Below are 12,348 nucleotides of genomic sequence, written 5' to 3'. Positions count from 1 at the left end.
CTAGGATTGTAGTATGTAGGAGATTGTGCAAAATAATCAATAGATAACTATTGATTGTGGAAGAAGTTTTATGTAGAAGTTAATGATCCTTGTCTGTGTCAATTAACATTATTGATATTATATATATCACGAATGTGTACATACATAAAATAAATGGAAGACGAATTCACAATCACCAAAATGTTTATTTATCCTATAATAGCCAGTAACCATGTTATGCTGCTGACAGACTGTTTGTTAACTACTAAAACAATACTACCTGTAGTATGTACCTATGTTGTACTCTTGCATTTGAAAAATGAAGCTTTACGTTTGCTCGTTATTAATGAAGACGGAGGGATGAGTCATTAAACAAATTTGGTTCAGATGCCATTTTTCACTCATTTTTCAAAGTTTAAATTGACTCTTCACAAATGGGATAGAATTGTTTATAAAGGGAATACACAATAAACACTCACCTTTGGAGTGTAAACATACAAATGAAGACAGTCTTCAGTGCCTTCCATAATCCCCAAAGCAGCTTGAGCACATGGTCTTCCTGGTTGTGTTGCATCAAACACTCCTTCCCATTCGAATCCTGGCAAGGTGGGCTAACATGGAAAAGAAAAATAGTTTCATAATAAGTGAAGGTTCACAAGGATTCGTATATTGTGAAAAATGAATAAAGATTGTTTTTAAAGTACTAGGAATATCTATCTAATATTTACACTGCTTTTTAATTATGACATTTTCTCAGTGATGATTCAATGTCGATTCGGTGTTAAGCTTTATGATGATGATAGTAATAAAAACAAAAGACAATGAGTTTTGGGATGACACAATTTGTAAAAAATAACCATGGCAGAAAGCATGATGCAGAAACCAAGTAACAATGCGGAGACTAAAATTAATCACCTGCATCTGCTATGATCATGTGATGTGTAATAATAGATGTTGGGTTTGATCTGGCTATGATTATGTGAGCAGTCATATTTTGCACTACACTATTTGAAAACGCTTTGCAGAAAAACATCCACATCACTTGAATGAATCATAAATGACTACTATATGACAACTCCTTTGACAACAATGACACTCAGCTGAGTGCAGAGGAATAACAGTCACCTGTGAGCCATGAGATTTCATTGGAGAATGTTCTACACCTCTGAATCCTAGTTCAACTGTATACATTTGTTCATAAATATATACTCGGGGAATGCTGCTTTCTTTATTTCTTATCTGTTATGATATAATGTTAGTTGTAATTGTAATTTTACGATATCAAGTACAAAGGAAATATTAGGAAGATCATAAATGTCTAGATAAATTTAGCTGGTCTTTTTACCAGTGTCTGGCAAAGAGGCATTGTGCAGGGTTAGAAATATTAACTAACCAAATAATGCCTGAGTCACGTCACACATTAGAGATTCAAGACGGCAACAGTCGTAACGGCTGGGTTTGGCGATCAATCGGCATCAGTCGCCGGCCTTGGGCAACAAAAAAATAAACAAATAAATAAAGCCAACTGATTAGGACACCGTGACGTCATACGCAATGATCCATTTACGACAGCCTTTCGCACGTCGAGGTGAGATTACATATTTACGTAGTTATACGCGCCAGGCGGCGATAACTGAGGCCACGCCCACATTTAACAGTTTTTACAGAACGGCGACGTCCGTGAAGGCATTAAGATTCACGACAGTTTAATTGCGAACATGGATGCCACCATATACGTATATATAAAAAGTATATCAACAATACTGAGAATCTTGAATCCAATATCTATTTTACTAAAAGTAGAAAATGTCTTCTCATCTCTTACTTCAGGATATTGTAATAAAATATTTTTGACTGCATTATGAGCTGACTGACTTATTTGTATGAAAGAAAAACACGTTTAAAAACAATGAAAATTCTTGAAAATACTGAATCTTGATTTATATATACAACTATATACAATATATATATATATAATAATATATATATCATTAATAATAATTATATCTATATATAATAGTATGGAATGAAAAATTATTGGAATAATTATCACATCACCGTGATTCATATAAATCATTCGAGCTACAAATGTCCTTTAATATCTAATTCGCTTTACCTCGCAATCGGCATATTTTCATATATATATATATATATATATATATATATATATATATATATATATATATATGTGTGTGTGTGTGTGTGTGTGTGTGTGTGTGTGTGTATCTACTTTTTACTAGTTCAATGTCATTTTGCAATGTATATAAAAGTGGGTTGATGAGAGTTTGCACTCATTCCCATTCCAGGTGCTACCGACAAAAACACAAGATATTAGACCCTGTAAATGATGGCCCTGAACTTGCACTGGCCCTGGTGGATCATTACTATGCCATCTTAAGAATAACGAAAATACGGCAGGAACGAAATCGCAAGAAGCAAAAGAAACAAAGCAGGAGATGCTGGATATGGCCCTACTTAAAAAAGAAGAGAGGAGAAAGGTTACTACAATTTGATGAGAGAATTGGCGTGTGAAACTCCAGGACTGTACCGGAACTTGGCCAGGATAACAGAGGAGCTTTTCACAGATTCAGTGTTTCATACTGGCATAAATCTTCAGCATGACATTATCGAGTCTGTGCTGTTGGCCGCTTGTGTTGCATGGCTTAATTTTAACAAGAAATCCTAATGTCACGAATGCGGCAAATCAAGAAGACTGGTGACACATGAGGCCATACCTGGTTACCAGCGGTCTGACGAAACTTGAACTCCCCCAAGCTGTGAGAGAGGAACCATGGTTTGCAAGGCTCAACGAGGTCACCTTCGAGATTATTTTAACTCCCCTGCAAGCTCCGTTCATTGGCAAGATACAATGATATAAATCAAGACAGTAATAAGATCATTCCTGTAAATATTTTATAAAACTAAGCAGCAATAACAATAAATATCTAAATAAATTTGGATTCTAAGATATTTAAATCAATACCCAACACATTTTCTAGTGAGTTGTATTCAGTGAATATTTATCCATATATGACATTCTCAGTATATAATGAAAACTGCACATCTAGAGTGCTATTTTTACTTTTAAAAATGCCCTATCATTCATTATACTTCAGAACCTTCTAATAAATTGCATATATTTTCTTTAATGAAAAAATTCAATGAAAGTACAGAATAAAAACCACACACACACACACACACACACACACACACACACATATATATATATATATATATATACTTATATATATATATATATATATATATATACCTATACATGTATATTCTCACTTTGTTGTGATATTTTATTCTTGGTTGTTGATGTCGATATTTTATTATTCTTGCTTGTTTACGTTAAGTAAGATTGTATTATTCAAATAGTTCGTTTTCCTCCTCCCCGGTGGTTTGTCTGTTTGGTAATTGCCACTAATGGCCATTCTGTCTTTCCATATATATTTGCATGCTCTACCAATGGCACAAGTGAGAGTTGACTCCCAGTGGTCCACCCCATAGATATAGAGAAGAGAGATGGGATAGACAAGTGAAGATCGCATGCACGTAAGGTGCCATTGTTATGCGATAACTGTCAGAAATGGTACCATTGGTATCAACTGCGGAGACCAGCGGCAGCCACTCCTGGCAACCCCAGCTAGGCCATCAACTGTATTAATTAAATGAACAAGTTCACAAAAGAACAGGGGATCACATTTCACAAGTAAGAGACCTTTTTTCATTCACGAAAATCTTTATGACTGCTGAATAACCTCAAGTAAACGTGTGTTAGGATCGCATTCAACTTGCAGTTAACTACACTCCTGCTTTTATATCTAATAAAATAAGAAATGAATGCTGTAATAAGTTCGTTATTAAAGCGGGAGTATTTGTTTATCTGTGACATGCCTACAGCTCGTGAAATATTATTCCAAATGGCGAATTGTGTAGAATAAAGTTTGCTCAATGTGCCGAAATCGACCCAAAAAGTCACTGGCATGTAGGGTTACCATCAGACCATATAATGTGAGCTGATTTCAGAGACAAAATCCGGGGACATTTTCGGTGCAGAGGCGTAAAAAAACTCCAAAACATGACGTGTTTTTGTCATTAAAAACTAAAACGGGGACAGCCCTTACCATTCATAAAGCCGCATTCACCCTATTTATCCTAAATTACAAAGGAATTGAATAAAAATTCAATTGATTAAATCAATGTAGGCTGTAATTTAATGACTACATTCCAATGATCGAACAGTATTAAAATTATCTACAGGCAAAACACTGCTGGTCTGGTGCTGGCTGGTTGCTAGCAGGAAGGCAAGAGGATAATCAGCCAGGGACGTGCATGACGATACTGACGATGGTTTGGCGGTTAATTTGGTTATCTTGAATGGTAATCTAACAAATTATGCCGTGCAAAGCTGTTTGTCATTTCCTTAGTTATGTACACTGTACAGTGAGAGTATTACGGTGTGCAACTATGTATAGTTTGGTCAACATTTCGTTTTTTTTTCTTTCTCTATTCCAATTTCGGATCTTTCAGTCACTGAAAACTGGGGACATTTCCAGGGACACTCACAGCCAGGTCACTGAAAACGGGGACCGGGGACATCTGGTCTCCCTAAAATATAACCATAGTCTAAAACCGGGTATGAAGAAGACTTGTGAATATGATCTGCCAGAACACTTAAAGGTAGTATTCTTCAATTTTACTATAATCATTTTTACCTAAAAGGAAACTTCAAATTCATAGAACGTTTTAGTTTGCAAAGTAAATTTTCCAAACTAAGGCCACATTCCGCGGTAAAGTAGACTATGGCAGATGACGTTTTCCTATAATATTTTACTTACTGAACAAGAATTTAAAGTAACATATATTCGGCCGACTGTAACTGAACCGTAATTTACCTTTGAAGACTACATGATGGTACAAGGGGTACGATGTACCAACGTACAGACTACAGAGTTCAATTGTAGATAACAGATTAGTTACAGTCGACCGGCAAAATATTACCTTAAACTCTTGTAAAGTAAGTAAAATAACATAGGAAAACGTCAACTGCCACAGTTTACTTCGACTGAACAATCTTTGAAGTTTTGGTTCAGGGCCAAGAAACGTAAACAAACCGCCATATTTGAATTCTGGTAGGGAGTGTGGGATACTGATAGGGGGGGGAGGGCAGTGCCCCCTTAAAGGAAGGCAAGCTTAGAAGTGTAGTAACATACGTAAGGACTGAGTCGGTGTCTGAAACAAAAGCTCCCCTAAAATATAGCGCATGAGCAATAGGATTCGGCGTCGTAATAGCAGTAGTAATAGGTAGATTTTGGCTATGTAACGGCTCCATTATCGGTTTATTTATCGCTTTATTTCTGCTTGTATTTCATATTTCAACTGTTATCAATAAGAGGAAATAACACAAGAACACAGCAAAAACCTTCCCCCAAGTGTTTTACCCTACCCATAACCCCGCTTTCCCTTACCGTAGGATAAAGTTTAAGACATAATTCTCCGAAGTGTTTTACCCCACCTAAAACCCCACATTCCTATCAGTCCCCCTTACCGTAGGATAGAGTTCAAAGGTAAATTACAGGTTAATTACAGCCGGCCAAAAAAATATTACTTTAAATTATTGTTCAGGAGGTAAAATTCTATAGAAAAACGTCAACTGCCACAGTCTAGAGGTTTAGATCTACCCTAGCGGGTCTACTAGGGTTGATCATTAAATAACCAAGTGTAGCCTACCCTAGCCTAACCTTAGTTTGGTAAAGGTAGGCCTAACTTGGCATAAATTTTAAGAATGCTGCTTTTCCAATCTGTCCCTCTCCACAGACTATGAAATACAGCTCAAGTCTTGGCCTAACTATGAAAGTCTGAAGTTTTTCTTACAGGCTAGCCTAACTTAGGCAGTACAATGTAAATACTATGTTGAATTATAGATCAGTAAGATTGTGACAAGTTACACAGCTTTATATAATTTATGTGCCTCCTAATAATTGCACTGGAAGCTGTACAAATAGCTTCTATGTCATGGTTCAGATGCTTTGATCTGGTTCTGTACAGTATTTATAGTGTACTCCCCTGAATCACAACTGTATGAATTAATGCCACTTATCTCCAGCACCTCCTTGCTTAATTAGTTATTGGTATGTTCTGTAGACAGAATTGTATGGTGGTTAAACCAGACCTTGTATTCAGCATACAAGGAAATGTGATACTGTGAAAATTATATTTCAGTAGGTAATCTATTGCATATAAATGTACTACTTTTTTTGGATGTTCTCCCTACTTGAGCACCGTTATATTCACACCTTGATATCTTGCAGATAATGAGGCAACCAGTAGCAGTGAAAATAAACACCAGCCTTCTGAAGCCAGTGAAAGAGGGAAAGATCTTGTTTGGAAGGCTGTGCAGATGGCTGACTAGAGCATGCAGTTCCAGAATGGACATGGAACTTGCCAGAATCTACTTCCCTGAAAACCCCATTGGAATACTTCAAGCATTTATTTTATAATTAAGTTTTACAACATTGTTGATCAATCAAATTTATGAAACTCAGCAAGGGTTTTTTAAAAGATTACTGTGGAAGAATTGGAACTACCATATTTCATTTCCGTAGAACTCGTATGTATTGGAGGAAGTCTTGTAGGGTACCACAAATTGCTGATGTATTTTCATGTAGGCGATGTGAGGAATTGAAGAGATATTTGCACTTGAATAATAATTCAAGCATGCATCAACTTACAGATGAAAAGAGGGACAAGCTGTTCTAGATTAAACTTCTGTTTGATACATTGCTTCAGATATGGCAAGAAATTATATGCATTGGTGAGCAGGGTAAATTAAATAGCTAAAGGTGTACTTCCAACAAATTACGAATTTTCTGAAAATTTATCTTTTTTTATTTTGGTTTTATGATTTATAATCTTTAGTTCTGATTTATATCTAAATGTATATTTGCAACTAAGTATACAATGAAAGGCAGAAAAAAGTGTGAAAATTTAGTTTAAAAGAAATTTGTAACAAAAACTCGTGTCACGTATGGCACAAACTCAAAACATATCCATTGAGCACTTTAATATTTGATATTGTATGACTTATCACGAATAAAGACAAAAAATATTTGACAAAATTATGATTTTTTTTTCTTTTATTTGTTTATTCTTATATATATATCCGTGTTATTATATATATATATATATATATATATATATATATATATATATATAATATTGCCCTAGCACAAGTTTTGATCCATAAGAGGTTAGTGAAGCCGCTATAATCAAATTAGACGCCTTTTCGGAATTATTTGATATCATTTTCTGGAACAAATAATTTCATACATTGCATCGTTAGGTTTTCTCAAGAAATAATTAAATTTCTGTTTATCAAGAAAAATATACTTAAAATTAATAAAAATTCTGGATTTTTAATACTTTATATTTATCAACACAATCGTAATTCTTAAGTGAAAATTGAAACTTATTTTTCTGTATTGAATGTTGTATTGGAATTTTTGAAATAAGTTAAAAAAAAACTATTTTTGCAATTTTCATACGCACACACACACATACACACACACATATATATATATATATATATATATATATATATATTATATATATATATATATATATATTCATTTTTATAGCATCTGGATTCAATGATGCAATTTTCAAAATAGATATTAGTGTCACAAATGGAGACTGAGTATTTTCTCTGTATCATTAATTATCATTAGTCGTTGGGCAAAGCTATTTTGTATTTCAAGAAATACATGCCTACTAATGATGACACCAAATTTGCCAATGTAACGCATTGAAAGTTACCTCTCTTGATATTCTTACCATTGAATACCAGTAAAAATTAATGATGCTTATTTTATGATCCATATTATTAGGATTTTATCTATTAATCCTCTGAATGATTAACAATGAAAATACATTTACGAAATAATTGCTTTCCCGGGAATTCCCAGAACTATTTTCTCAATGTCCCGAAATCCCGGGGTCCAAAATCTGGCTCAGACTGGAAACCCTAATAGTGACCTTGCCAAAGATGACCTTGTTTCACTTATCCTAACCAACAATAGTGGACACTAGTGAATATTGGCCGATAGGCATCAGGCTATCGAACCTAGGCTATTATTATTATTATTAATATTATGTGGGATGACAGCGTTGGAGATGACAATTATTTTACCATATTGTGTCGGTTTGACCCATGGATAAAGAACGATAATTAGTTCTGCCTCTTGAGAGTAAAATAGGACTAAATTTATGGCGGAAAGAAAGGCACATAACGTCGACAAATTAGTCTACTATATTGTTCAAGTGTATACAAACTACAGCAGACAGAATTACAAACAAGTCCTTATGGGTGCCGTTCCCAAGCCCAGATAAATAGTTAGGGTTGGTGTCAGGAAGGGCATCAAGCTGTAAAAATCTGTGCCAAAACCTGAAAATGGAATGAGCCAAAATATGGAAAGAGGTAAAGCAAGGGCGTACTCCGTAAACGATGCATTGAGACATCGCCCAAACTCTGTGATAAGGCGAGGGCTACTGCATCAGGAGCAGGTGCAGCTAAAGAAGCGAGCTCACATTGGGTTTAGAGTATGTCACCTTAATATTGGGTCAATGACTGGGAGAGGTAGAGAACTGGCCGACTTGATGAGAGAAAAGAAAGCAGATGTTATCAGTGTGCAAGAAACGTGATGGAAAGGAAATAAAGCTAAAGGGTTGGGTGATGGATTTAAGCTATATTATAGTGGAGCAAATAAACAAGGTAGAAATGGAGTTGGCATAGTACTGTCTGATGAACTGAAAACTACAGTGATAGAAGTGCACAGGAAGAATGACCGTATCATCAGATTGAAGATGTGTTATGGAGGAGAGATCCTGAATATTATAAGTGCATATGCACCACAAGTTGGTTGCGCAGAAGAAGAAAAGGGAAATTTCTGGAGAGACATGGATAGAATAATGCAAGATTTGAATGGCCATGTCGGAAGTGAAAATGAGGAGACCGGTCGGGTGCATGAGGGCCATGGAATTGGGGAGAGAAACCCAGATAGAGAGTGTAGTGGACTTTGCTGTGTCATTCGACATGGCAATAGTAAACACATTCTTTAAGTAGAAAAGGGAACACCTAATAACATATAGACTACTTCCTGTATAAAAGTATAAAGCTGATGGAGGTCAAGAACTGCAAAGTTATTCCAGGCGACCATGTAGCCCCCCAACACAGACTGCTATGTATGGATTTGAAGTTAAAAAGGGAAAGAAAAACCAAAGCTAAAGGGATAAGGAAAATTAAATGGTACAAATTAGAGAAGGAAGGGGATAAGAAGAGAGAGTTTAAGAGGAGGGTTTTGGAGGATATTGATATGGGGATTGAAGATGTTCAAGAATGGTGGGAACAACATGCAGCAGTAATAAGAAGGCATGGAAAGGAGCTGCTAGGAGAGACATCTGGTATCATATGGGAAGAAAAGGAGAGTTGGTGGTGGGATGAAGACATTGAGAAAGTAGTAAAAAATAAGGAGGAGTGTTACAGACACCGAGGTCCGCTACAGGTTCTTAATTATAAAAAACAAAAGAATTCAACACCAACAGTTGAAACTCGGGATACGAATATAGAAAGAAACTCAAACAGAACAGAAGTTTATTTACAAGCTTACTAACAAAGATAAATGCAGAATGGTTTCTCATTTACATAACAAAAATAAAATCTTACAGTATGTGAACTGGGGAAACGGTGCCGTAATGAAATACTTTCTGGCCAGTTAGTTTTGCAGCTGTCGAAAATCAATGCTCGAAATGATGGCTTCACAAAGGAGAACTGTAGAACTTCGGACGTCTTCTTGACCCCGTACTGCAGAAAACAATGTCTATTCTCGACACTCGAAGGGCAGGTCACTCCTCAAAACCACTAGTAGAACGTTTCTTCTCCAAAGGGTTGATCAACTGTCTCTCTCCCCCCGACTGTGGATGACTTGACTCGATTCCGATCCCACTCTCTCGTTGTCTCCCTATGGCTCCCTGGACTTGACTCGATTCCGATCCCACTCTCTCGTGTGTCTTCCTTTCTTATCTTCGTCTCTTCCTTCTTCTCTACTATGGACGACTTGACTCGTTTCCAATCACACTCTCTCGTGCGTCTTCTTCCTCTCTTATCCTTCGTCTTTTCCTTCTTCTCTTATCTCTCTCTGATGATCTCACACTGATGATCTGATCTCTCTACTCCCTCAGGGCATATATATATACGGCGATCTGGGGCAGGGCTGAAGGGGGTGGAGCATAACAGCGAACGTCACAGACTCCCAAGCCGACAGGAACTTTTTAGAAGGATCTCGACGAAATGTTGCCTCATAATACGCTGCATTTCTGACGACGCGACGGCGCCTGCAGTTTCTCAAACACACCTGGGGATTCTCGAACAATCATGAGAACAGGCGCCTCCAACACGTGCGCGAATGCCTCCTTGCTGCAGACCTACTCGAAGAAGATGCATTTTCCTTTCCTTCAATATATATTACTTCGCTATAGAGCGATTACCATGACAAGGAGGCAAAGAAAAGATGGGAAGAGTCACAGTCAGTGGAAGACAGAGATAGGTTCAGAGAGAAAAACAAGGAGGTGAAAAAGGTGGTAGCCCAAGCTAAAGCAAAGTCGTATGATGATGTGTATAATGAGCTGGGGACAAAGGAAGGATTAAAGATGATCAAGCTATCAAAAGATTAGAAATAAGAGCATATCAAACAAATAAAAGATCAGGGTGGTGTAGTACTTAAAAAAGGGGAAGACATTGTGAAGAGATGGAAAGAATATTTCGAAAAGTTGTTAAATGAAGAAAATAATAGACTAATAAGAGAGGATGGGCAAATGAACATTGGCATGGTAATGAGGTTTACTAGGCAAGAGGTACTAAATGCACTGAAGAAGATGAAGAATGAGAAGGCAACCGGATCAGACATGATTCCTGTGGAGGCATGGAAAGCATTACGAGATGAAATAGTGGATATACTGTACGATCTTATGATAAAGATCCTTGAACAGAAAAAGATACCAAATGAGCGGCGTGGGAGTATACTGATCCCAATCTTTAAAGGGAAAGGCGATGTCCAAGAGTGTGGTAATTATAGGGGTATTAATTTGATGTCCCATACTTTGAAGATACTGGCAAGGATGATAGATGCTAGACTGAGAGAAGAAGTACAAATAGGTAAAGAGCAGATGTGATTTATGAAGGGGAAGGGGAACAACAGATGGTATATTTTGTCTGAGGCAACTAATGGAGAAATTCGGGGAGAAGCAAAGGGACCTACATATGGTATTCATTGACCTTGAAAAGGCTTATGACTGAGTTCGGCGACAAGAGGTATGGAGGAGTCTGAGGGAGAAGATGGTGCCCGAGAAGTATGTGCAATTAATACAAGAGATGTACCGGAATGTATATACCAGAGTGAGGAGCAGTGCTACCGGAGTCAATGAGGCCGACACCCCCAGACCAAGAACCAACGAAGTTAGGAGCATCACTCCTAGTCTCGCATTCTAGAAGAATCTGGTGGTACACCAGGTATTGAAGGCAGGGATATAGTCGAGACAGACTACCTTCACTTCCTTCTACCTACAGGATTTTGCCCACAAGTCCTTGGACACTTTTTCCTAGGGACTTGGCTGCTCAACAAGTCGTGTAAGCTTACCCAGCATCTTTAATGGGACATCAGGCAGAGAGCGGAAGGGCTGTCACATACTGGAAGGGGCCATGATGCAAGTAGGTGACATAACTAAGTGGCCATTCTTTGTCATAGACGATAGAAGCATCTGCTAACTCTTGCAAAGGGAGTTAAACAAGTTTCATCCAATAAGACAAAACCACTACTTGTATTTTGCCTCACAGTCATTATCAGTCAGCATTCATCCAAGCTTCTTTTCTCCTATAAAAGGTCTCGCCCTCTATAGGAAGAATGCCCAGAAGTCTGACAAATGATCTCGCAGTTCAACACTGATCATTTTGCCAGAGAGACAATTTATCTCCCTAGCTCTTATGACCAGGGTCAAATCAAGGTGACTAAACTCCAGTCAGTTACGGAACTTATATCAGAATCCTCCCACCAAATATAATCTTCCAAATGTAAAGGACTGAGGGTTTGTATACCATGTATAAACAAATCACAATTTTTTTTAAAGTAAATTGTATTTTTCCTAACTATACAGACCTGAGGTCCTTTACACATTAGGCCCACCTCATGCCACCCCTCATTCTGCTATTCCTGGGCCAAGGTGGGAACGGTAGTTTAACTACCGAACTACCTTACTCTAGAAGTCTAGCGGCCATTTCCAACTTTGATGAAGGTAATTCCTAATGTAAAGAGC

The 12,348-nt window shown here is 37.2% G+C and overlaps 1 protein-coding gene across 6 annotated transcripts in view; it reads right to left on the bottom strand.

The window, feature by feature from the left end:
- The window catches only part of LOC135218644 (cocaine esterase-like), a 150,643-nt gene that overhangs the window by 113,309 nt on the left and 24,986 nt on the right, over nt 1-12,348 (bottom strand). For all 6 annotated transcript variants that reach the window (XM_064255087.1, XM_064255090.1, XM_064255085.1 and 3 more), the window contains one exon: nt 459-590. In XM_064255087.1, the coding sequence (XP_064111157.1) occupies nt 459-590 (132 nt within the window). The remainder of the gene's footprint in view (nt 1-458; nt 591-12,348) is intronic.

This window comes from Macrobrachium nipponense, chromosome 9, assembly GCF_015104395.2.
Source record: "Macrobrachium nipponense isolate FS-2020 chromosome 9, ASM1510439v2, whole genome shotgun sequence".
NCBI classification, from domain to species: domain Eukaryota; kingdom Metazoa; phylum Arthropoda; class Malacostraca; order Decapoda; family Palaemonidae; genus Macrobrachium; species Macrobrachium nipponense.
Note: the sequence above shows the minus strand (reverse complement) of the source record. Positions and strands in the feature narration are given on the sequence as shown.